We start from the raw sequence: 26,271 nt of genomic DNA, 5'->3' as shown, positions 1-26,271 counted from the left end.
TTTTCTATTCATTGTTGAAAGTTGGGTCTTATTGCTGAAATGTCTATTTTCCTGTCAATTCTGTCAAGTTTTGCTACAGAATTCTGACAGCAAAATATAGAATTGTCAAGAATTTATGGGCTGTGCTGTAAGGTGTGATGTTTACACTTGTTAATAGATTCTTGATGGATTCTATTTTATCACTGTAAAATGAACCTCTTTCTGTAGGAAGTTTTTATTTTCATATCTTTGTTTAGCCACTTCAGCTCTCTGATGATTGCTGTTTGCAATGGTATTTTCATTGTATTTTTAACTTTTGAATCCAAAGTGTGTCTACTGGGGACAGCGCATAGTTGGATCTTGTTTTTGTAATCCAGTCTGACAATATTTAATCTATTCTCATGTAATGTTCCTATTTATATGGTTGGATTTATGTATTTTGCTTTTTAATTTTTACATATGTCATACACCATTTTTTCCTTTGTTCTTTTTCTGATTTCTTTTTCAACTGGGTTTGTTGTTGTTGTCTTAACTTTTAAGTTTTTTAGAGTTTTGTTTTTTGTTTTAATTTTTTAGGTAGGCTCCACACCCAGCGTGGAGCCCAATTCAGGGCTTGAACTCACAACCCTGAAATTAAGACCTGAGCTGAGATCAACAGTCAGACGCTTAATTGACTCAATATTTTCTAGTGTATTATTTTGATTCCTTTTAGTAATCATTTTTTGTATTTTTTTACTTTCTTAGCGGTTACTCTAGGCATTTACAAGTATGTACCTTGTTAGAATCTACTTTAGCTTTATAGTAATTTAATTCTAGTGAAATATAGAAATGTTACTCCTATAAAGGTTTTTTTTGTTAAATATGTTGCATCTTTATATGTTAAAAATGGATCAGTACATTGCAATAATTTTCATAATTTTGTTTCAAAATAGTTGAAAGAACAAGTTATATGTAGTTTTTTCTTTTTTAGTTATAAAATTTAATTTTAAAGATCAAGCAGTGGTTATTGGTCAAACCAATGCACATTAATACCTGTGAAATATGCAGACACTAGTTCTTAAATAAAGGTGACAAATACCAATCAGATTCTTATAACACTGTTGGATCTAAATAAATGTGATCCTGGACATTATTCAATCCATAAGTCTAACTGAATGATAGTGCAATCATCAATAATTAAACCAAAGGCACAATTTTCCAAATCACTTTTAGTTAAGCAGAATAAATTCTAGCTTTTTAAAAGTCTAAATATACAAAAAACTCAAAGCAATCTGTTTTTCTACCTGAGATCAAAACAAGTTTCTTATATCCTATCTAAACGTGATTCTCGACATTGAGGTAAATCTGAATTCACATAATACACTTTGTCAAACTTTTCCAAAAAAATTTAAACCCTCCTTTAGAAATTCTGTTACACATACATTATGTACAAGATTAAGAGGCATGTAATGGGACCATGATACTACTAATAATGTGAAAGTAAAAAGTCATTCATTTATACAAAGTGTTCCTGTATGGTGCAGTATGAAATGGGATCACTGTCTTTGTACATACGCAAATCACCAAATGTTCAGAAACTGAGCCCACTTTGAGAAAAGTCATTCTATTTTTCTGGAGCAGAGGTTGCCAAGTTGTGATGTATAACAAAAATATTGTGTATAAGAGCTATGAAACCAAGTATTAGCCTAAATTGGCAGTAACTGCAACTTAAATTAAAAATTAAACCCAACTAGAGCTTTACTGTGGCTATACAACTTTTGCTTTGGGGCCTACAGGTTTCACTGAGGTAACAACCCCTTATCTCTTGCCTCTCTCTCCTCCTTGCACTCCCCCTGCCTCCAGCTTCTTTCTTCATGGCTGTCTTTGGCAATGCGTCTAAATCTTCAAAGCAAAAGAACCTGCTAGAGTAAATGAGGAGGATGAAAAGTAACACAATACATGATGTACAAAAACCAATCTAAGATTATGAACCAAGAAAAAACAAACACTAAAAGGAAGGCTGAGCAGCAGTGTACCCTCAAGGGAAAGCAAACATAAAAAAGCAATAGGGCATCTGTACTCTTGGCCCTTCTTGCACATTATCTCCTGATTGAGAAGAGCATGGCACCCAAATGTCCAACTCTCAAAAGGTAATGACTTTGAAGGAGGAGCTAGAGAAGCGAATACATGATAAAGAAGTACAGCAGCAGCTTTAATGGTCAATGAGTTTCTTTGCTCAGGCATTGGCAACATCGGTATGATCTTGGTTGGTGTCAGCCTTTTCTGTGAGCCAGTCTATTTGTCGATTTTGAGCCTCAATCTCATTGCCCATGTCCAGGACCAAGTCTTTTAGGTTTCCTAGGATACTGTCCACTTGAATTGGTTCTCTTCCATCTCATTTTCTCTGGCATCGTTGGTTATACATTTAATGTATCCACTGCTAGCTGCTCCAGTGGTTGGTTGAAGCTGACCATTTGTCACTTGGTCTGGCTGCATAGATAAACATTGCTAGGAGAGCTGTCTCCACCATCTCCCCATGTTGCCTTGCAGGCCTTACCAGACTCAAAGTTCTTTGTCCTATTACACGGGCAGACGCAAAGGCCACAGCACTTACTGGGTTCTGTTAAAGTCTTCTGTGTCTCTCTCATGTCTTTATTTGGTCCAGGCCTTCTTCTATGTAGTTTAGTTGCTCCCCTTGTTCATCCAGCATAGTGACAGTCTTGATTCCTGCATCCTGAGAATTAAGGCTAAGCCCAGTATTTTCCTTGTACCTTCCAGAAACTCATCCGTAACTGGATGAGTGGGTGGACTCTTAGTTGAATTTCTTCTGGTGATAGATTACCCATGATGAATTAGAACTTTGGATAAGCACAGAAAGTGAAACGTAGATATTCAAGCAGCTCTGGCCACTCCTCTCGCTTTGCAATGGCTTGGACACCCCCAGGCCTGACCTGGAGCTACATCCTCCTACTGCCTGCTTATTTATAGTTTTTTATATTAACTTTTTTTTTTACCATTTCATGTTCTCATTTCTTCCTGTGGATTCATTATTGAAATACAGTTTTGCTTCCACCACCTGCTTTATGGTGTCACAAATATACATTTCTACGTTATAGATAACACAATTATATAGTTTTGTAGTATTGCTTTTTAAGTCAGCTGAGGGAAGAATAGGTCATTACAATGCCTCTTGTAATTTCCTACAGTTACCTTCTTCAGCACTTTTTTTCATGGATATTTGAATTACTGCGTGGTCTCACTTCCTTACAGATTGAAAAAATTCACTATTTCTTGTAAGATCGGTTTCCTAGGAATTAATTCTTAAAATCTGAGAATGTCCTCACTTTGCCTTCATTTCTGAAGGATAGTTTTGTTAGAAGATTCTTTTTTTTTTTTTTAAAGATTTTATTTATTTATTTGACAGAGAGAAATCACAAGTAGGTGGAGAGGCAGGCAGAGAGAGAGAGAGGGAAGCAGGCTCTCTGCTGAGCAGGGAGCCTGATGTGGGACTCGATCCCAGGACTCTGAGATCATGACCTGAGCCGAAGGCAGCGGCCTAACCCACTGAGCCACCCAGGCGCCCTGTTAGAAGATTCTTGATGGATGGTTTTTTCCTTTCCAGCACTCTGCATGTTATCATCCCACTGTCTTCTGGTCTGTTTCTGATAAATCAATCATTAATGGAGTTTTCTTGTACCTAGTGGTTTTTTGTCTTCAAGATCTCTGTTTTTCAGTATTTTTAATCTGACATGTATGTGGGTGTAGACCGAATGGTCTACTTTCTGTTAAGAATTTACTGATTTTTCTCAGATTAATGTTTTCCACCAGATTTGGGATTTTTAAGCATTAAGAAATCTTCAAACTATTTTTATGTGTATTTTCTTTCTTCTCTCTTGGGAATTCCCATTACACATATGTTGGTGATTCATATTTCTCTCAGTTATTTTTCACTCTCTTTTCTCCTGCTCTTCAGGCTGTTATTATCTGCATCATTTGATTCTTCTAAAATACTTTGTTTTCTATTTATGAAATATCATACCTTTACCTTAGCATGGGTTTAGTTTTTTAAAAAATATACTTATGAGAGCTTCTTGGAAGGTTTTTGTGCTTCGAACATCTGGGTCCACTCAGAGGCAGTTTCTTTTTACTGTTTTGAAATCCCCTTGGTTCTGGGACACACTTTACTCTGCTTCTCCACAGATATTGGAGCTTTTTGTTTAAAATTGGATAGTTTAGATAATACAGCAGCTCTGGAGACTCATCCACTTCTCTTCCCAAGGCTTTTTAGTGACTCAGCTGGACTCTCCAAGTCCATTTACCCTGCACTGTACAGCATCTGATGCTCCTCTGGAGAGAGCACAGCCTGAGAATGTGCAGTCACTCGGAATCCTCCCTCCAACCCCAAGGACAGTTTTAGAAAGGCATTTAGGTTCCTTTCTCCAATCTCCTCTTAAGGGTTCTAGTTTGCCTCCACTGTTACCACACTGTAATTAACAGCCACTAATTGTTGGTGGGCCTATTATTTTGGGCACTTGGGTGCAAATGGCTACACAGTTGAGCCAATTAAATTCAGCCCTTATAGTCTCTTTGAGGCTTGTTCTAGACCTAGGACTACTCTTAGTTGCCTTTCATTCTCTGTTAGGATTATCACTGGTTTCCCTTTTGCCTGTTGCTATCACAGAGTCACCAGTCTCTTCGTCTGTCTCTACTCCCACTCTAAATTTCCTTTGTCTATGGCAGCACCCTTAGGCTTTAACTTAGAGGATGCTATGGAAGCTGTTTACAGTCTGCTTACTGTCTCAGAGTTGGGGATGGGGAGAGTAGCCTGCTTTTCTAGGAGTGATAAATAGAGCAGTGGTCTATAAACAGAGCAGTGTGTGACAGCTCCTGGTCTTGTTTGCCTTTCCTTGCATGGAACCTCCACTCATAAGCTGGTGCAATAGCGATCAGAAAACAGTCATCTTGGTCTGCCATTCCTGGGCTAGATCTTCAGTGCTTTAAGTGGGGGCTGGGTAGAGGAAGGAAGGTCCAGTCCTCTTTGCTACTGTTACCTGAAATAGAGCTCTGTGACATAGAGCTTGCGTGGAGGGGGCAGGTAGAATGAGAAATGCTAGCAGTCTGCTCATCCTAAGGAGAAACTGTGGGCTGAAATTGGGAGCTAGGGGGAGAAATGGTGTGGCTCAAATACCAAAGAGACTTACTATTCTTACCAAGTTTTAGTCTTTTCTTGAATAAATGTTTCTGTAATAAATGTTTTTATTTGCTGTATGCTTTTATGACAATTCCCAAGACTTTAAGTAAAAAATATACATGTATTTACCAGTTATGGTTGTTGTCACTTGGGAGTCTGCAGATCATGTTGCCACTCCAATTGTGTTTCCTGATTATTTTTGAGAGAGAGAGTATGAGGGAGGGAAGGGCATGGAGGGAGAGGATCTTAAGCAGATTCCTTACTGATCGCAGAGGCTGACATAGGGCTCCATCCCAGGACCCTGATAGCATGACCTGAGCCAAAATCAAGACTCAGACACCTAACCAACTAAGCCACCCAGGTGATCCTTCCTGATTATTTTTTAATGCATGTTTTAAAATATAAGCAATCAGAACCCTTTAAATAGGCAGTATGCTCAAAACCTGAAAAAGCTTTCTGCTGCCGTCAGTTGATTCATCATCAACACACAGCCTACAGAATAAATAGGCAGTTCTTTAATAGTTAAATATATTCCAGAAGTAAGGAGTGTTTATAATTCATTTACAAGTGAGTCTGTTACACCAGTAAATGCTGTTTAGCCTGTTGTATAAAGTAAATAACGCTGTGTAAGAATTAGTCCTGGAATAGTTTGCTGAATTCCTATTTCCAATCCAGTAGATTAAAAACACAATTGTGAATGATATAAAGACATAAGAATCATATTGTGATAAAATCAATCTCAAAAATAGAGAATCCAGACCTTGCTGGATAATTTAAGAACTCATAAGTTTTCCTCAACTTAAACATGAGTGCCACACAGAAAATATTGAAAATGTCTTTCAATGTGATGAAACTGTACAAAACTCTAGAACATGACCATTAGATGACCAATGTATCAAAACCAATGGGATTTAGAAAACACATCTAATTCTGAAGTAAGCAGAAATAAAAAGACAATTTACAAAGAATTATAACTAATTTCTAATCATCATCAGAGTCTGAATCGTATTTCTTCCCTCGGATAGTTTTCTTTTCCAGCTTTGTGAAGTTTGTTCCAAATTTCTTTTGGCTCTGAAATGGTGGCTCCATTAAATTTCCACTAAAAATAAAGCAAATTTGAAAAGCATTTATTCTTTATGATAGTACAGTTGGTATGCTAACCTGCACAAAAATCTCTTTTCTTCCTAACCTATGGAGTAAAGTTTTCTTTAAAATGCTGGTGTCAAGGAAGACATATATTATTCATATTGACGGTTAAGAGTTTTAAACCCTATTTTGTATTACTAAATGTTTTTGATCAATGTTTTATTTTCTCTTATCATTAATTACTAACATTTCACTAGATGTATGCAAATTTACTAGATATAAGCGAAAAGCACAGAAAGAAAAGTTTTTCCATCTGTTTTGGAGATGCTGAACTTGGATTAGATCTTCTTCACTATAAGAATGATACAGCAAAATGATCTATTTTTTTACAGCTTATTATGGCTGGTATGATACTGTATCACATCTTTTAATGTTTAAAAAAACATCAATAAAACTCGTGGAATTCATTATCATTAACCTGGAATTGGTATGAAATTTTTCAATAATGCTTGAGAAATAATTGAGACATTTTCTTCTTTCAAAGGTTATTTAGGAAGATTCCTGGCACTTAGATTCTGGTTATGAAATATCATTTGCCACTGAGAGGAACCACAGTGCCTTGGGTAAATAGTCCATTCTTGGGAGAGTCCCTCTAAGACTTACTTGCACCAGAAAGAAATTGTGGGGACAAGTAAAAAGGACATAGAAGCCTGCATGAAAGGGGATCTCACTGGCCAAATATGGGGCAATTTGGGCTTCAAAACAAATAATATAAGTAACCACCTATAACCCACTGGGTAAAATAAGCTACTGCCCATTCTAATATGAATAAATGAAAAAGTAAATTATGAGGGATATGGAAAAGTTCTTCTTAAATCACTATTTGGCTTGGTAGACAACCTGTTAACCAGTGCTCAGTTATCCACCACCAGAAATGAGACAAAACATTCTTTACTTCCTGGTGTGCTACGCCGAGAAGAATACAGTGTCACTTCTATCATGTACCCATGAGAAAATGCAAAGTCCAAACCTAAACTTGAAATGTTAGACAAATCCAAACTGAGGGGTGCTCTACAAAATAACTAGGTTGTATTCTTCAAAAATGTCCACATATTGAAAAATAAGACAAGTTGTCACAGATGAATGCAAACTAAAACACATAGTAACTATATGAAACAGTTTAGTATGCAGGATCTTATTGGGACAGTCGCAGAATTTGAATAAGATCTGTAAACTACCTAACATTTCCTGTCTTAATAACTGCACTAAGGTTACACAAGAAAAACCCCTCAATGTTAGAAAATACACAAGGAAATATTCAGGAGCAAAGGGACAATACATCTTCAACTTCCACTCAAATGGTTTTGAAAAGAAAGTGTATATTCAGAAAAAGAATGATAAAGCAAATGTAAAATGCTTAAAATTGAGAGACACAGGCAAAAGATAGATGAGAATTCTCTGTACTACTTTTCAACTTGTTTAAAGCTTGAAATAATTTCAAAATACATTTAATAAATATTAGTATTTTGTTATTAAGAAACTAAAACCTAAAACTCCAAAGTCAATTTCTATAATGTATGCATAATTTAGGCATGTGTAGGGGAAGATTCAGAGAAAAAGGAACAGGGAAAAGAGAACTTTCTACTTACTGAATAGCACTATGACTATAGAATGATAATTGTATAATTTTATCTGTTAATTTTCCAAGTCAAAAACAGGCACAGAAGGCAGAATGACAGGTTCTGATTTGTGGAATCAGATAAACCATTTGGCGAAGTGGACAAGGAGATTAATGAAAAATGGAAGTTGGATTTTAGACTGTTTTCAAATTGAGACTGTCTCCAGAATAATTTAAGCTGATCACAGAAATGAGATTATACATTTTATCATATTCTACAAGACAGGAATAGCTAGTTAAAAAATCTGATGTTCAAAAGTAAGTCATTATCAATTTGAGTAACCTGGTTTAAATCAGGGAAGAGTCAATTCCAAAGTGTCATTTGGGGTTTTCAGACTAACAGAAAACTAGATTCAATAGGATCTGTTAGGATGAAAACTTTCGCATAGTTAGGTGTACTCCAAGACTCAATTTTATCTGTAACTCTGATTTTGTTGTTAGATCATGCTAATAATGTACATTTTAAGAAATGTGTTTTCATTTGTGAAACATTTTCTACATCTAACCCAGAAGACCTTACTTAGCTCCATAAAATGAATGTTAACATAAAAAAAAACTTCTCTAAAAATATCAACTGGATATGGAATTAAAATCAGTTGTTTTGCTAAAAATTACCTGTAATTGAGAATATCAGAACAACCCAGCCTCCATTCTAAAGTTTCTGTGGTGAAGTCATCTGTATTTCCTAAGTCAGTAAATCCAACAACATAATCTTGTGTTTTTCCATCTTTTACCAGTGCTAGTGTGGGAATGACTTTGATACGCAGTCTCTCACAAAGGAAAGGTGCCTTTTCCACATTCAGCTTCAGAAATTTGGTCTCAAGATGTTTCTTAGACAGTATCACCAAATGTCGGTCTAATATTTTACACCTGTAAATAAAAACATAGAAAATCAAAAGCTAAAACAGATTTTTCATATTAAAAATAAATATCGTTAGAGTACATCTAATTTTATAGTTTTTCTGCTTGAGTCTCATAATTTGACAGCCAGCTTGTGTCAGATGACCTTATTTTATTTCATAGGTTAACTGACGAGAGGCAGAAAAATCATCCAGTATTCCAGAAAGTCATATATGCCTTAATGATACTTATAAAAAACAAAATACTAAATACACCCTTTCAGTCACAAGTGGTTCATGAAGTTGTCTTGTTCATGGTAAGAACAAAAAACTGTCACTTCTCTTAGGCATGTTTCCTAGTGTCTCATACACAGAGCTTGAAGGGTGACAAATCTGACTTGATAGAACTCAGAAGAGGATTTTCAGGATTAGAAGTGTACACACAGTGCCATATTTGGAAGTCATTAAGACTGAACGGTGACACCAAGAAGGAATTCTTCTAACTGCAACTATCATTAAGAAGCAGAGGGTAGGGGCGCCTGGGTGGCTCAGTTGGTTAAGCGACTGCCTTCGGCTCAGGTCATGATCCCGGAGTCCCAGGATCGAGTCCCGCATCGGGCTCCCAGCTCCATGGGGAGTCTGCTTCTCCCTCTGACCTTCTCCCCTCTCATGCTCTCTCTCTCACTCTCTCAAATAAATAAAATAAAAAATCTTTAAAAAAAAAAAAAAAGCACAGGGTAAAGGGTATAAATGTGGTTATATGGTTCTAAAGAAATGAAAAATACCAATAGTAACTTTTATTAAGGCACTTTCTATTGAAAAGAAAAATGGAAATGACATTTTCTGAAAATTAAAATGTATTTTAAACTGGTTGATACTTTAGTGTTCCTGAAACAGACTACTGTAATAATCTTTTTTGAGTAGTTTTTTTTTTTTTAAAGATTTTATTTATTTGACAGAGAGAAATCACAAGTAGGCAGAGAGGCAGGCAGAGAGAGAGAGAGGAGGAAGCAGGCTCCCTGCTGAGCAGAGAGCCCAATGCGGGACTCGATCCCAGGACCCTGAGATCATGACTGAGCCGAAGGCAGCGGCTTAACCCACTGAGCCACCCAGGCGCCCTTTTTGAGTAGTTCTTAATCATAGTGTTCATTAAAGTCAGCTTTTAAAATATATGATCTAAAATTCTCTGCAAGTGGAGCTGGCAAACACACAGGTGATTCTCATGCCCCATAAAGTTAGATAACTACTGCTTTAGATGATGAAGACATCAAATGTTTCAAAATTACTAGTAGGCTTTCTGCATACTTCCTGGTGTAAAGTTATTCCTGAATTAGGACTGGGTCCACCAAGTTCCTGGTAACCTTGATGCCTCATCACTCTACCTTTGAATGCATCTTTTCATATATCACCCATGTAGTATAGCAATGAGAGTGTAGTGAAAAATAGTTGGAGAGAACAAGTTAATAAATGGTTCCTGAATGAAGCTCAAAACAAATGATAAATGAACCATTATATGCGAAGTATTTTCTCGAAGACTCGTAGGTAAGTCAACTCCATGGTTTTACTAGAGTTATATGGAACCTATTTTAGGTAAATCTATGACTGTACCATTTGTTAATTCACTTAAAAAAAAAATCCAGAAGCAGCAGGCTTAAATCCTGGGTTCAAATCCTCTTCTGTCATTTAGTAGATGAGTGACATTAGGTGAGTCACTTAATCTCTCCCAAGTCTTGGTCTCCATGCATGAAGCTTTGGAATTATACCTACATAACTACCTCAAAGGGTCACATCAATGTTCCAGGATTTTATACATGAAGTTTCCAGTCTACTATGTACCCAGAACTCTGATATCTACTAGATCTAAAATTTTCTAATGATTTTTTTTTTCTATTTTTTAAGCAATCTCTATATCCAACATCTCTCTAAGACCCCGAGATCAAAAGTCAGATGTTTTACTGGCTGAGCCTGCCAGGTATCTCTTGATTTTTCATTTTTGCTTGAAAGTAAGTACTCCTGGTATTGCACTGTTTATGGAACATTCAGATATATTTACTGAGCACCTACTATGTGTCAGCCATTGCTGCTCTAGGGGTAAAAACTTGGGAGAATGGTGAACCACAATATAGGCAAACTCTGTTTTCACAAAACAATCTAGTGGGCAAAAACATCTAATAAACATTAAATGATATCAACCTTAGAGACTAAAATGATATTAATATACTACCTCATCATGTATGTCAGAGGTGGGCAACTTGAGAAATGTGTGCCAATTGGAGAGGACAGAGTACCACAGTGACAGAGGGCTTCTCTGATACCCTTTCTTTCTTTTCTTTTTTTTTAAATTTTACTTATTTATTTTTATTTATTTTACTTTTTTATTTCAGAGAGAGATCACAAGCAGGCAGAGAGGCAGACGGGGGCGGGGGTGGGAAGCAGGCTCTGTGCTTCAAGCAGAGAGCCTGATGCAGGGCTCAATCCCAGGACCCTGAGACCATGACGTGAGTTGAAGGCAGAGGCTTACCCACTGAGCCACCCAGGTGCCCCAATACCCTTTCTTTCCTAATCCCTTCCCATACTTTCCCTTATAGGAGTTTTTACCAACTCAACATTTTCTTTCATTTTTATTACCTTAATCAGTACGTCCCAGGCAATCAATCCCTGAAAGACGTTAATTAATAATGAAGTTATTGGGTGGTGAGTTTAAGACAAGGGCCGAGCAGACTATGGAAATGCGGGAAGAGGGCAAGGCTGAGACAGCAATGAATGACGGAGACTCTACACTGGAGTGTGTGTCTGTCTGAGGGAGGTGGCTGCTATTCAGCATTAGCAAACTGCCTTTCTACTGAATTCTAGGTCTGTTACTAAGTTATTTGATTTCTTACAACATCTGAAATCTGGACTTCTAAAAAAAATTGTATCTCTTAATTTTTAAAAGATGGCAACTAATCACATTTGGGGGTTAAAAGAAAGACTTAAGATATGACCTTTTCTAGGGGTATTTTCATTTTACAAGGACTCTGCCTCTGTAGAGAGGCTTACAGAGCTGGGTTGTCCAGAAGAAATCACTTTCCTCTCCTTCCAGCCAAGCCTGGCACGCCCAGTGATGCTTCTAGTGAAAGGTTTGCTCAAACCACTGTCTCCCCACGAGTTGCTGGCTGAGAAGGAGTGAGTGAATTCAAAGCTGGTGTTGGCCCCACTCCCAACACTGCGCTTATACCATACCAGTACCAGAAAAGGGAGAAATAATTCTTGTATTGACAAAAACAAATTTTTACGTGTACACCTCTTACATGTTTTTAAAGTTACCTCGTGAAAATACAATTCAGAAAATAGCCAGTTCTACGGAAATAATCTTGATTTTCAATAATGTTCATTTAAACATTTTTATGTACAATGGGTTGTTAAGTTAATCTTCAATATAACAATTGTTTAACTTTAACAGAGACATTTACATAAATACGAAGAAACAATTTAGAAATAGTTCCAATTTTTTAATTTCCCTATTATGTTAGTGTACCTCTACTCAAAGATCTCTTCATTTTTAAACAAGTCACTGATGTAAACAAAGTTACCTGAATGTGGTGTCTCTGTAGAAATGGCAAACCACTTTTTTACTCTCCTTGACTTCTTGAAAAAAGTCTCTCTCACTAGGGATTTCTCTGTATTCCCCATGTCCTTTTGAAAGCCACTCCTAATTTGGAGAAAAGGGAAATATTATAAACTTGAAATATCTTTCAGTACCACCTTACATTTATTTTGTGTCTAAATTGCTATAATATTCTGTAACGAAGCTGATTTTATCGTGTAGAGAAATCAATTCCTCTTAGTGCAGACATCAACCTGTGGGCAGGGACTATCTTTCAGCACAGTTTGTGTTTAAGACAATCATCTTTCTTGGTACCTTCACAAACATTTTCTCAGAACTTCAAAAATAAAAATTTAGACTTCAGAGACTTAAAATGTAAATATCCATTTAATTTCTCTATACCCAAACTACTAAAATCAGAAGCATTAAGTCCAAGTTAATGCCAAGCTCTGAAAAACAATGCTCATGAGATAAAGCTACTTGGTCTTTGTAGGGAGGGCAAGGGGAGGGGTGGTTCCTGCAGCTCTCTGCAGCTCAAGTCCAGTTTGCTCAGAGGCAGGACCCACTTCTATACTGGCCACCAAGGGGGGGTATCCTAGGAAGAAAAAAATCACATGATGTCCAGAAACAATACAGATCCCACATAATGTCCAGAAATAATACAGATCCCATCTGTCATCTTATCCAACTTCTTAACCCAGTGTATCAACCCTCATCAATCATGCCTGACAGACTTTTCAGTTTCTCAAGCTTCCTGCTACAGGAAAGGTTCATCATCTCCACTGGAAGCTTGCTTCCTTTTTCAGGCAGCTGGTTTTAGTAAAAAGGAACATTGGGCTTACAGACAAAAGGCATGGGCTTGAATAATTGTTCTACCACTTATTAGGCTAAGAATTCTAATAACCTTTCTGAGTCTCCATTTCTTCATTTATAAAGTGGAAATCACGAAGCAACCATCTCACTGAGTTGTAAAAAAAGTAAGACTATCAACATGATAGTGTCTGGCACAGGTGCTTAAAAAGCAATTGCATGTATACTCTCTAACTGTTTGAAAGATTTTCTCACACTGAACTGCAAAAGATCTGTAAATTTGGTCTGTGGATCTATGGACCACTTAGGTCTATGGACCTAAGGTTAGAGAGAAAAGTTCTAATGTCTTTCACACATCAGTCCTTCCAATATCCTATCTTCTCTACCTCTCTCCCTTCATTTTCTTTTGGCTGTTTCTCATATGAAATGATCTCTACATATCTTACTTTCTAATTATCCTCCTCTGAACAGAGACTAATTCCTCCTTATCCTTTTAAAAAGTGGCAGAAGTCTGAATGCGGCCCTCCAGAAGTAGCCTACTGAGAAAGGGGCAAGAGTGCCATCTCCTTTCTTCCTCTGGACTTAAGCTAACACAGACTGTTAATAGTTCTGGTATCCATTTCACATTGTCTTATGCTGAGCTGACACTCACAGGAAGCCCTGGTGTTTCTCCCTATGTGACATTTCTCTGGTCAAACATCTGTGAACAACTTAAACTCTCAAGTACAACTCCTTAATGGCAGGTTAACATTTCATGTCTTTTCTTTCTTTTTTTTTTTTTTATATTTATTTATTTGACAGGCAGACATCACAAGGAGGCAGAGAGGCAGGCAGAGAGAGATGGGGGAAGCAGGCCCCACGCCGAGCAGAGAGCCCAATGCGGGGCTCAATCCCAGGACCTGAGATCATGACCTGAGCCGAAGGCAGAGGCTTAACCCACTGAGCCACCCATGCACCACTTCATGCCTTTTCTTGACTCACCAATAGCACTGCCCTTAAAAGAGTGTTTGCTTTTTAAAAAGCTCTTTAATTCTCATATGTTTAACCAACAGGTGGAAGACCTGAGCCTTTCCAAGTTCCTAAGAGGGAGGCAATCTTACTCTGAACCTCCAACACATGGCATCTCTCCCAAGACACTCAGCATACCCCGTGCTCTTAGTACAGTTTCTTTCAGAGTTGGTGCTCTGCAGGGCATCTGCTGAATGGAATCAAGGAGGATGGGTAGAGATCACAGTGCAGGCTAAGCCTACCCAAGGCCTGGCAGCTGGGCAGCACCTAGCTCTCGCTTAGTGGCTATCACCCAAGACTTTGGATGGGCTCTTCTTATTTCTCACCTGTCCTACTGCTTACTACTTAAGTCCTATGTCGCTAGCTGCTGTAACAAGAAGAGAGTACTCCGGTGACTGAGGCATATTGATTCAAATAGGTCTATTAAGTGCTTATGTCACTGCACATACTCATTTCCTGATACCTATACAGATCAGTAAATCAAAATTACTACGCAATCTATAGTACTCTCTCAAAAAGAGTATATATCATTAAAGCTTCTTGTCTACTTCCTTAAAAAGCATTTTAATAAAAAAGATCTATTACAATGCAGTGAAAACTGTAAAATAAGACCCTCTCCATTATTCTACGGTAAATTAATTTTAAATTGATTTGCATAGTAATTTAAAAAAAGTCCCTAAAGGCTATAGGACTTAGGTTTTTAATGATAAATATTCAGACTATTGTTTTTAACTGCTGACAGTTTCATTTAAGCCATCATGTATGTTGCTTACTGCAAATCAGGTAGATTTAGTCTTTCTACAAAAAGATCCTGGTTATTACTTTTTTTAGTTGAACTATTAGCAATTAGTAGTGTTACTTAACTGTGATTGTGAAATAGGAGTTTGTAGCAGAATCTCCTCTTATATTACCTTAGATAATTATTAGCATTATAATAAAAAAAGTCTCCTGGCTTCAAAACCACACTACACTCACACACCCTATTTTAGAAAACTCAAGCTATAAAAATAGAAACTCAGTCACATTACAAAACATTCTTTCCTTTTTGTAGCAATTCTTATAAACACTGAGAGTATAAACATTATCAAAGAGATGCTACAGCAGCACAAACAAAACTCCCTATTTCTTTGGAAAAGTTAAAAGCGCATGTTTTATTCACAGCCAACTGAGAGGAACCAGAATTGGTAATAATCTATTTCAATCTGACAAAAAGCAATGAAAACATTTTTAATCAAAATTAAATTTAAAAAATTTAAGCCAACTGGTTTTGATTAGAGTGTATGAGGCTGTTCCACACTCTAGAAGACCAATAAGGATAGAGCTGTGACCACCCTTCTTTGTGACCCAGCATGCATTCCTTTGAATAAATAAGCCATGTAATTGTTACAATGGAAATGCCTGAAATAATTTCTTCTGTGTAGACTGCTTTACAGCTCTCACCTCACTTGCACTGATCAGAGCTAAATTATAACTGGCTTTAAAATTACTTAAAAGGGAAACCACTGACTCCCGGTGCTCTTCATAGGCTCCTCCTCAAGCAAAAAATCTGAGCTCAAAAAATGATCTTGGGCACAGTGTTTCTTTTACTTGCCTGTGGATTAACATACTGAGCATGCTAATTTTTAATGTCTTTAAAACTAATTTTTTTCCCAGCAAATTTTTAACAGTTATAATGCTCTGTAGTAAAAAACAAAAACAACGCTAAAAATAAGGACTGAAATACAACTACTTCAGCACATGTATATATAAGTTGTTAGGAGCATACTGTTAAAGTAATTTCAGAAAGCAGGGCAGAGAGGTTACTTGTTTCTGCTGTTGAGCTTTCCTTAGTGCCTCAAGTCTCTTTTCTTTGAGGCGTTCCAATTCATCTTCATCCATCTGATCCAGTTTCTGAATTTCAGAATCCAAATGTTCTTCTACTAGTTTCGTAGTCTGAAGCAACTGATTTTCCAGGACTTTTGAAAACATGTCAACAGATGCATTAGCTTCCATTCTTCTAAATGGTATAGCTCAGCCTTGGTGCTAGGGAGAATGTTTGTAAAGTTGGGGGGGAAAAAAAAACAAGTAAAGTTTTCTCTCCTTTACAAAAATTCTAACAAATATATAATTTGTACTACACAAAATGTTCTGGTGACAATAAAGAATTTCATGTTACCTATGAGAATTTTTATTTAAATGTTTTTTTTTTTTTAAGATTTTATTTATTTATTTGATGGAGACAGCGAGAGAAGGAACACAAGCAGGGGGAGGGGGAGAGGGAGAACAAGGCTTCCCACTGAGCAGGGAGCCCTATGTGGGGCCTAATCCCAGGCCCTGGGATCATGACTGGAGCCGAAGCCAAACCCCAAAGACTGAGCCACCCAGGCACCCCTAAATGTTTTATTCTTTTTAGAGAGGGACAGAAAGGGAAGGGGAGGAGCAGGAGAGGGAGAATTTTAAGCAGGCTCCACACTCATCGAGAAGCCTGAGGCGCGGCTAGACTGCAACACTCTGAGATCATGACCTGAGTTGAAATCAAGAAACCGACTAAGCCACCTGGAAACTGACTGAGCCACTCGGATGCCTCTTACTGAAATGTTTTAAAATTGAATTTTCCACAGGTTATAGTCACACCACTCAAAAGATTACTTAAAGCATAGTTTAGGTGCTTCCGACTTAGTTTGTGTTTCATTACAATAAAGCAAAGACAAGTCTTTTTTTTTTTTTTAAGACAAGTCTTTAAGACCAGAAAGAAATGGGTAGTTGGAGTTCTACCTAATGCCATATATTAACAGTGCTACTTTTCTTAAACCAGAAGAGAAATAAAGCAGAAATTACTGAATAGTGAAGTTAACTGTAGAGAGATTTTACACATACACCTACAAAACAAACTTTTCTTCAATACAGAACAGAGTTCAGCCAAAAACCCATTTTTCAAGGTTTCTACCTAAATGACTAACTCCCGAGAAAGTACTTTACAATTTATGTAAAGAACAGTGCCTGGTATTCCCCAAATTTTAATTTCCACTGCTGTTCTCTATGACCTAACAAAATCTATGATGTTACTAAGATTGATACTGGTATGGATCTACTGACAGTGTTCTTTGATGTAAAACAGTATCACTCCAAATGTTAAAAATACTGATTTTCCCATCACTCCTTTATGTAACATAGAGTAGTTTAAAAACAGAATCTAATTCAGATAGGAAAGGAAGCTCTATCTCAATAACACATGTCATAAAATGTAGTATTTTCTATTAACAACAATCAGATGGAAATTTTATGTGTACCTCTGGGTTATTACTACAGAAATATAATTTATAATTTGCTTATGAAAGCAGGAAGATGTTGCATTTCAATTAACTATGACACAGTTGCAAATACCACTGAAGAACCTTAAAAAAAAAAAAATCTTAATAAACTGTGAACTCACTGACCCACAGTGAGTGGGTCTCTGACACCCAGCCTGACTCACACAAACCCTCTACAACTACCGAACTGAAAAGAAGTCGTCTTCTTGCAAACTTCACTTTTGTTTTGTTTTGTTTCTTTCACAGGAAAAGCAGTTGAAGGCAATGATTTCATCTTTGTATCCCCAGAGGTAGCAGTGAATGGAACACAGCAAGTGCTCAAAAAATATTTGTTAATTTGGGGAGGCCTGAGTGGCTCAGGTCATGATCTCAGAGTCCCGGGATCCAGTCCCACATCTCCAGCTCCTTGCTTAGCCGGGAGCTTGCTTCTCCCTCTGCCCCCACTCCTGCACGCGCGTGCACACACACACACACACACACACACACACACACACACACACCACTCTCTCTCTTAAATAAAAACCTTTAAAAATTTTTGTGAAGGAACATGTGCCTACTTTCTGTTCACATTATCCTTAAGATGAAAATGCTATACATTTTCAATGAATTATATTTCAAATATAGTAAAGTAATTTCACGCTTCCTATCTCCAAAGAAAAATGTCAGTGAGGCTGTTTCCCTTAGGGTTGGAGCCGGATGAGGCAGAAAACTGGTTATTAAGGCACTGACTTACATGTCAGAACCTGTTCTTACCAGAAATGGAGCGGATGCTGATCCCTGGAGTTTTATGAGATGAACTCAGAATTTAATTCTGGGATAACCGGGAACAGAAGCGAATACCAAAAGCTGTTCTGGGGACAGGTGATGGTGGTCACCGCCTTCACAAAGGGGAAAGGAGATGGTGTAGCGATCCCGGTAACTTTTCATTCTTCAAACCACAAACCCGATCCTTCCTTTTTACAGTTCATCCGCAACAGTGGGAAGGGGCTTGTCCTCAAATTACCTAACCGCTTCCTTGACTCCCTTACATGCACCCTCCAAAACACCTTAACTGCACCCGAGACACCTTCCGAAAAGCATCCTGGCCATTCCCTGAGCCCACTGGGACAAACCAAGTCAGAGTACAGGCAGCCGATCTTCAACACCTCCCAAGGCGCATGCGCCGAAGCCGCCTCCGCCTCACTGACACCGACGTCTGGGCCGCGCCCCTCCCCCGCCCTGGCCGGATGTTGAGTGAAGTGTCCATCAGCACTGGGAGGCGGCGGCCGGTTTTTTCACACCATCCTCTGCCTCACCTGAGCTCTCGGTGACACCTGAGAATGAGGAACTGCTCCAGAAAGGCAGTCCACTCTGGCTTGACCCTCGCAGCTGCTGCCGGTGGCTGCGAACCGGCCGTCACTTCCGCCTCCGCTTTGGCTGCAGCCCTCACGCGATAGAAGCAGCGACGCCCGAGAAGTGGGGCGGGGGAGGAGGGCGTGCGTACGGTGAGCGCTTCTGCGCGTGCGTAGCTCCTATCCTCCGCCCCAAGATTTCCGATTCTTAGCCACCTCTGGGTAAACCGTCCACGGGGGAGGGAGCAAAGTATTCTGGAGGCTGTAGTTTATCAGTGCTCGGTCTGGCCGTGTTGGACTTCGCTAGGCTGGGAGCCTCAGTACTCACAATGTCACATCAGAAGAGAGAGAGCTACAATCTTGCTCCGGAGTGACACTCCAACTTCGCTTCTGTCGTGTTGAATGAACACTTTTTTTTTTTTTTAATTTTAAGTTGAGGTATAACTTCCACAGCATGATTAGTTTTTACATACTTAACACCCGTAGTATCACCGTCCAGATCCGGATATTAAACATGTTTACCACCCTAGTAAGTCGGTTCCTTTTGTACTTCCATAACACAAATTCTTAGATCTTGCTCTCACTTTGAATGTAAAGGTTAATTTCTATTTCGGGGAATTAATGGGTGTGTCCTTGTTCATGGTAATTATTTTTTAGTGACTGAACAGACTTTATAATTAAAGGACGTTACTGAGAGTCCCAATTTGTCCTAGATTTATTACCTGGAGCGCCTATACTGGTTCATTGTGTTTCGTTACTGAACTGCGTGCGGCTGAGAATACAAAGATACAGAGATGGAAGGAAAGCCCAAGGCTTACTTCTGAGGGGAGCTCCAGAACTCCAAGTTTGTGTTCCCCTCAGAGATGGAGCTGACATAGGGAATTTTCAGCTTCATTGTTTGTCTCAGGGTTCTAGAACCAGGACACCGGCTGTTATTCGTGCGCGGCAGACGCTTGCGGAAAGGGGGCGCTCAGGCTCCCGCCTGCCTGGCGGGTCAACTGGAGACGCTCTACCCAAAGCGCAGCTCTCGATGAGCCGCGCCCTGCGTCCCCACGCCGAGGCGGCGAGGCGATGCGCTTGCGCACTGAGAGCTCACACCATATGTGCCCTGTCCCAGTGCGCGGGTCTGTGGAGAGCCGGGTGCGAGAGGCGGCAGTGCGAGGGGAGCCAAGCCGAAGAGAGACCAAAGTCGGCTGGGGGACAGTGGGTCTGTGAGAGACCGAATAGAGGGGCTGGGGCTACGAGCGCCGCTGACACACGATGGGGAAGAAGCAGAAAAACAAGAGCGAAGACAGGTAGCCAGTGACCGGGTCCACACGGCGGCGTCCGGCGCAGCTCAGTGGTTCGCGCGGGTTCCTCCCGCGCGGGGTGGCCCGGGGGCGAGGCTCGCGCCAGGCACCACGGGGCTCCGGGCCTGGGTCCAGAATGGGCGGCACGAGGCCAAGACCCCAGTTCCGGGCGGGCGCAGAGGGCCTCGGCGGTGAGCGGGTTCTTCCAGTGGAGGCTCCGTCCCTCCGCTACCTCTCGCCCGGCCTGGAAAGAGGGGTGTCCTGCCTGAGGAGCGGGGCAGTGGTTTGGGGGTTCCCTGCCCCGTGGGGAGGGACTCGGGTGGCTTCGCTGGGCCGGGGACGCCTGGTCAGCGTGGCTCCGGCCAGCGTGAGAGTTGTTTTTGCGGCACTTCTGTTGGCAAGGTTCAGGAAGAGTTCTTTTTGTGCCTTTGTACCTATGAGTACGTGAAGAGAGGGGAGTTCGAATATGAGTGTACCTACAGCTAGGTTTCTTAACTCTGAGCCGCTCAGGTGAGTTGGAGCAACAGGAAGGTGTTTACTAGGTAACACCCTTTTAACCTCATTTAATTTGGTTACAGTTTCCAATTATTTAAGGTCTGGTTGTCCATACTTCGTGCTTTTCGCTTTCCTTCTTCCGGCCCGTCTTCTGGCGATTTCTTTGCTTTTTAGCACCTCCCCCTAAGAAAGGAGGAGGAGGAGACAAAACCAACCAACCAGGGTCTCTCCTTTCTAACCTCTTAAAAGGCTTTTGGGGGGAGGGAGTGTAAAGGTGTATGTAGAGTTACGTACCCCGAAATTTTTGCACCATTTCTTTGTGTCCCATTCGATTGAGACCTTTTACTCTTCTCATTTAAAGTTTACTCCCTGAGAGTGAACATCTGTTCACCAAACTTGGTTCAATACTAGGAGACTAAGGTAAATTAAAAGTTAGATAAAGGTAAATGTAAAATAAAGGTAAATTAAAAAACAAGACAGCAGCAACAAAAGCCCCCAAACTAACAACCTCTGATCATTTTGACTGAAAATGGGTATCAGGTTTTAATGTTAAAATAAGATTACTAATTATAATTCCTGGATTGTTTGCTCACCTGACACTCATCAGTGATGAGCGGAATTAAAAGACACCAGGGTGAGCCTTGTATTTCAGAGGCGGATCTAGTGGAAGAAGTTAATTGGTTTGCAGACTAGAACTTGTTAGTCAGACCAGGTAAATGAGAGAAAATAAGCAGACTTCTGGGTGATTTAGTGGGACAAAAGTTTACCTGCTTTTGACAGGATGTTTTGACGCATAGGATACATTTTTATTTAAACCGTGTACAGAAAGAGGAGTATAATAAAGCTTCGTATACAGATTAGCCGTTTCAACCATGGCTATCACATGACCATTCCTGTTCCATCCACCTGCTGAGATATTTCAAAGCCACATCAGTTTTCATGTGTTAATCATTCAGGTGATTAAGAAAGATAAACACTTGAGAAAAGCAACTGCAGTTATCATCAAGCCTAAGGAATATTAAGGGTGTCTTAAATATTATTGAGTATCCACTCATTTTTCTAATTTCATTGTCTTATTTAAAAAAAATTTTTTTTTCTTGGTTTGGTTCAGGATTGCAGAAGTCATGTTCTTTAGTTTAAAAAGAAATACATCTATATGCTATTCTTTTCCTTACATCTTTTGCTTTGTAAGCTCTTTCATAATGGAATAAAGCTATTCAGAGGGGAGATATTTATTCTTGTTTATTTATAGAAGAGAGTGTTTCTTACTGATTCATGAAGATTCTGGTGAGTGATGAAAAGTGTAAACACTGGAGCCTGTTAAGTGATTGGTTTGGTAGTATAGAAAGAATGCTACTACTGGTTTTTTTTTTTGTTTTTTTTTTTAACCTCATCAGACTAATTTGTGCTCTTATATTTTGGCTTGTTTTGAAGCGAACATGGTATCAATGTAATCGAAATATTTATTTTCTCATATGCCAATGTCAAGTTTTGTTTATTTTCAAATGCTTCATGGACTCCTTTGCTTGAATGCCTTTCAATAATGTCTAAGAAATTCCAGGGTTTTGCAGAGGTCCACCTTTGACTTGAACGGCTTGGCTTTCTTACTTTGGCATTCCTCGTAAAATATTTTGGAGGGAAGGAGAACAAGGAGGATATTTTGGGGGTGAGGAGGGTAGCAGGGAAGTTCCACTACTTGGGAATTAGTTTGCTTTGACCTTCTTTATATTTAAATACAGTTTTTTTCAGGCATATTTTGTATATTTTAAAAAGAAACAAAAATATACACTAGGAAGAAAGTCTAGAAAGAGCTGTATTTTAGGACTAATATTCTTGTTTTTGTAAAATGAGATACTTGTCTGGTTTTATTCTCTTGTATAAAGATCTCCACTTTAAAGATTGTGCGTTCATCCCACCACCCCTTGCCTTGCAAGCTATGTTAAGCTGAACATGTTTTCTGGCCAGGTAGAACGGGGTGAGAAATGAGCAGCTGCTAATTAGTTACCAAGATATAGGGAATTGAGTCGCTTTTCAGGTTGGAAAGAGCAAAAAATACTTGATCGTTTTAATCCTTACTTCCTTTTTTTAATCCTTATTTTAACTTCTCAGCCACACAATGTTCATTTAAAATTGGGTTTTATTTCATCTGAGTATCTAATTTTATTTGGATAATATATGCTTTGTTCTATCAGTGACTTTTGTTTAAAACCTGTTATCAAATTTTGTTCCAGCTTGTGTAATTCTGGGAATGAGATTTCATAAGATATTCAGTAAGTTTTCCTGCTTTTTTTCAGTTGATTGGAGAAATTCTTGATGAGATGAGGGCTAGGATTCAATATCTGTAGATCATACAAAATATAAGACCAGTATTTCCATGATTCTCATAGTCATCAGTTTACATGAGGGGACCTTATGGGATTTTGTGTGTTCTAGTGATGTCCTTCCGTTTCTGTTGACACAATACGATTGATGTTCTCTTACTGATGAGTGTAAAAAAAAAGATCTAGGTTATTTCATTTTTCACAGCCTCCAGTTCTTTTTTCTGGTCCCTTTTTTGTTTGATCCCTTAAGTGTGGTAGTTCTATTTTTTAGATTGTAAGGAAGTTGGTGTGTCACCTTAATAGGATTAATACTCCTCCACCCCCACCAAAAGCAAAAAAAAAAAAAAAAGGATACAGAGGGAAGAAAGAGAATTATTTCATCTATCTCACCATCAGCTATCATGGAGGTGGGGATGTCATTCAGGAACTAGAAGGTCTTTCAGGATTCCGTAGAGTTCTAGGGTATGTACAGCATCAGGTAATTTTTTGCTGTGGTTCTTTATACCAGCAGTGAACCAGTATAGTGACTCCACTATTCCTTGTTTTATCTCAAGATATTGTTCCTTTCATTACTGGCAAATTCCCTGGTCTTGAGAGTTCTAGCTCTCTCTCAGACAGTTGCCTAACCGTTAGATGGTTGCCCTAATGTCAGACATTCATCCTAGTCAGTCAGATATGATTAGGGTACCGGAGTCCCTCCCTATGATAGAAAACATGGTGATCTACTTGAGGAACCTGCCCAGAAGGAGCTCTGAGTATAGCAGGTAGTCCAGAGCTTTCCAGAGAGGGAGTGGATCAAGTGGCAAATGGTCTAGCTCAACAAAGGAATTTATTTCTAATTTGTATGTACTTGAATTAATAAAAAAAAAAAAAGACCTATCTACATATATTAGATCAAAAAAGAAAAAAGATATATAATCCAAAAGTTCTGTTCTTTAGCTTGTTCCTGTACTAATACTTTAGGAAATTAATACATGGGCGGAAGAGAAGTCCTAGGTTGCCATAAATGAATAAGAAAGCAGATGATAAATTTTTGTTGTTAGCTTATAGTAACTTTAACCTTCTATAGTGGTGATCTCTGGGGAGCTGATGCAGTTATTTTTGATGTTGCTTGCCCACTAATTGCGCTTTATTCATCTAAGTTTCTTCAGTTCTTTAATTTGATCCATTAGGTGAGCAAAGCATTGTTTAACTGAAGCACCAAGTGTCAGCAGTTTGGTTAGAACAGCAGTTCTCAGACTTTGGTCCTACTACCTCTTTACCTTTTTGTGTGTTATATGGATACTTACGATGTTACAAATTGAAAGTTCTTAAAATAATTATTAATTTAAGAATAAAACTAGGGGCTCCTGGATGGTTCAGTTGGTAGAGCATCCAGCTCTTGATCTTGAGGTGGTAAGTTCAAACCCCATCTTGGGCAAAGAGTTTACTTAAATAAAAATTTTAAAAAACCAATAAACACGTTAACTTAAATGACATCCTTAAGTAATCATTTACAACAAAAAACAAATGAGAAGACTGGTATTATTAAACAGTTTTGCAACTTCCTTACTGTCTGGCTTAGTAAGAAGAAAACTTGATTCTCATCTGTTTGTGCACTTTGTGTTGTAGCACTACCACACATCATGTGACCTCTGGGAAACTCCACTGTGCAGTTGTGAGAAAATCAGAATGAAAAAGTCTAATAGCCTCTTAGTATTATTTTGAAAATAGTTTTTGATCTCTTGAATTAGTTTAGACCCCCTGAACAGGTCTTGGGGACTGCTTTGAGAACAGCTGATTTAGGGATTCCTAAACTAGATTTGGGCCTTTGTGAGATATTTTCCAAGCTCTTTGACTGTCACTGAGTATTTGTCTAACAGAGAATAGAAATGCTTAAGAAGTACTGAAGCACAGCTTAAGACATCTGTGGTTGTGTTCATGCTCTTGATATTTTACCCACTTAAGGTTTTCTTTTTTCAATGTAATAGGTAAATTTATCAAGTTCTATTAAAAACTTTTGAGATTGGTTTTAATTGGGAGTCCCATTACATTTTAGAATATTTAATACACTTGTCATCATTGCATCATCCCATTCAGGAAATTGTCTGTTTAATCACTTAAGTGCCAAGTGTTATTCTAGGTACTCAAATTACAGTGGTAAACAAATCACTAATAAGACATGCTTCTGTATTTGGTTAATTGTATATCAGTAAAATTTTATTTTTTTCATTTGACTGTTTAGAATATTTCTTATTCGGCTTCTTCCTAGGCATCTTATAGTTTGGTTGCTGTTAATATAGTAATTTTTCTTTTTTTGCTTAATAAGAAAACTTTTAAGATGGTTATCTTGTGTCTAACCAACTTAGTGAACTCTGTTATTAGGATAGATGTGAAAAGGGTGACAACTGAATTGTGATTAGGTTATTAGTTTGTGATAGTAGGTAAATAGTAAAGGGGAAGGGAGAAAATTAAAGACATAGCAGCATTCAAATGTTTTGGTTAGTGACACTGAATTGACTCCTTTTTCTTACCCTTTCTAATTTATGCCATGTGACAAATATGAACTGTTGAGAAATTATAGTCCAAAATATACAGGTATTTTGAACCCTTATTAAATAGTATTGAAGTAACCACAGTAACACAGCTTATCCTAACAGTATTTATGTGATTTTAATGAAAATACTTCATGTAGGGACACCTGGGTGGCTCCGTCGGTTAAGCGTCTGCCTTTAGCTCAGGTCATGATCCCAGGGTCCTGGATTCAAGTTCTGCTTCAGGCTCCCTGCTCAGTGGGGAGCCTGCTTCTCCCTCTCCCTCTGCCTCCTGCTCCCCCTGCTTGGGCTCACTCACTCTCTCACTCTGTCTCTGACAAATAAATAGAATATTTTTAAAATGCTTCATGTAGAACCAATAACCATGTTGTAATTAGAGAATCTGGGATGAAGGGGGAAAGTATAGAGATTTAAGAACTACTATATAATAATACAGAAGAGGAAAGTGGGATTTAATATAATAATGTGCTTGAGGTTTAGAACCTCTCAGCTATTAAGCCAAATCCAACTCTAGAACCTATGGCTTTTCACTGTAGGGTACTAGTTGATTTAAGAAATGTCCATATTCCAAAATACAGGCTTTCCAAAGAAAAATTAATATCTGCTCTTTACTGGTGAAAGAACTATTAAAGATTAAGAACTCAAAAAAGGAGGGAGAGTAGAAAAATGACAGCCACTGTTGGTAGGTCAGTCAGTGCCAAAATTTCTTTAAAGAATTTCTTTCTCCCTTAACCAGTTTAATTATGTAACTTATGTCTGTATATTTAAAGTGAAAGCAGTGACAATTTAATGTTTCAGACCTTCCCATCAGACATGGTCTATAAAACTTCAGATAAGTTCTTTCAGAGGAATCTC

The 26,271-nt window shown here is 38.5% G+C and overlaps 2 protein-coding genes and 1 pseudogene across 3 annotated transcripts in view; 1 reads left to right on the top strand and 2 right to left on the bottom strand.

The window, feature by feature from the left end:
* Window positions 1–934: 934 nt before the first annotated feature.
* Window positions 935–3,338, bottom strand: LOC116595456 (annotated as a pseudogene).
* A 2,176-nt stretch (window positions 3,339–5,514) lies between these two features.
* TXNDC9 (thioredoxin domain containing 9) lies at window positions 5,515–18,894 on the bottom strand. 2 transcript variants are annotated; one of them, XM_032351839.1, is made up of 6 exons: window positions 18,742–18,894; window positions 18,200–18,324; window positions 15,960–16,178; window positions 12,325–12,443; window positions 8,529–8,783; window positions 5,515–6,248 (listed from the first exon to the last, which is right to left on the bottom strand). In XM_032351839.1, exons 3-6 carry the CDS (start codon window positions 16,146–16,148, stop codon window positions 6,131–6,133), a joined length of 681 nt encoding a protein of 226 aa, XP_032207730.1. In that variant the 5' UTR covers window positions 16,149–16,178; window positions 18,200–18,324; window positions 18,742–18,894; the 3' UTR covers window positions 5,515–6,130. The 2 variants fall into 2 exon arrangements, with proteins under 2 accessions (XP_032207730.1, XP_032207729.1); XM_032351838.1 differs by lacking the exon at window positions 18,200–18,324 and having other exon boundaries at window positions 18,742–18,893.
* A 1,202-nt stretch (window positions 18,895–20,096) lies between these two features.
* Window positions 20,097–26,271, top strand: part of EIF5B (eukaryotic translation initiation factor 5B) — an 80,128-nt gene continuing 73,953 nt past the window's right edge. Inside the window, 1 exon segment of the mRNA XM_032351830.1 lies at window positions 20,097–20,576. Within this exon segment, the coding sequence (XP_032207721.1) occupies window positions 20,533–20,576 (44 nt within the window). The 5' untranslated portion in view covers window positions 20,097–20,532.

This window comes from Mustela erminea, chromosome 7 (assembly GCF_009829155.1).
Source record: "Mustela erminea isolate mMusErm1 chromosome 7, mMusErm1.Pri, whole genome shotgun sequence".
NCBI lineage: Eukaryota > Metazoa > Chordata > Mammalia > Carnivora > Mustelidae > Mustela > Mustela erminea.
Note: the sequence above shows the minus strand (reverse complement) of the source record. Positions and strands in the feature narration are given on the sequence as shown.

Excerpts from the sequence above, each read along its gene's own strand:
- TXNDC9 (XM_032351839.1), bottom strand. The coding sequence starts at position 16,148 with ATGGAAGCTAATGCATCTGTTGACATGTTTTCAAAAGTCCTGGAAAAT. Across the intron at positions 12,444-15,959 it reads AAGCTCAACAGCAGAAACAA|GAGTGGCTTTCAAAAGGACA; the intron begins GTAACCTCTCTG and ends TCTCCAAATTAG. Across the intron at positions 8,784-12,324 it reads TACAGAGACACCACATTCAG|GTGTAAAATATTAGACCGAC; the intron begins GTAACTTTGTTT and ends TTTTATTTACAG.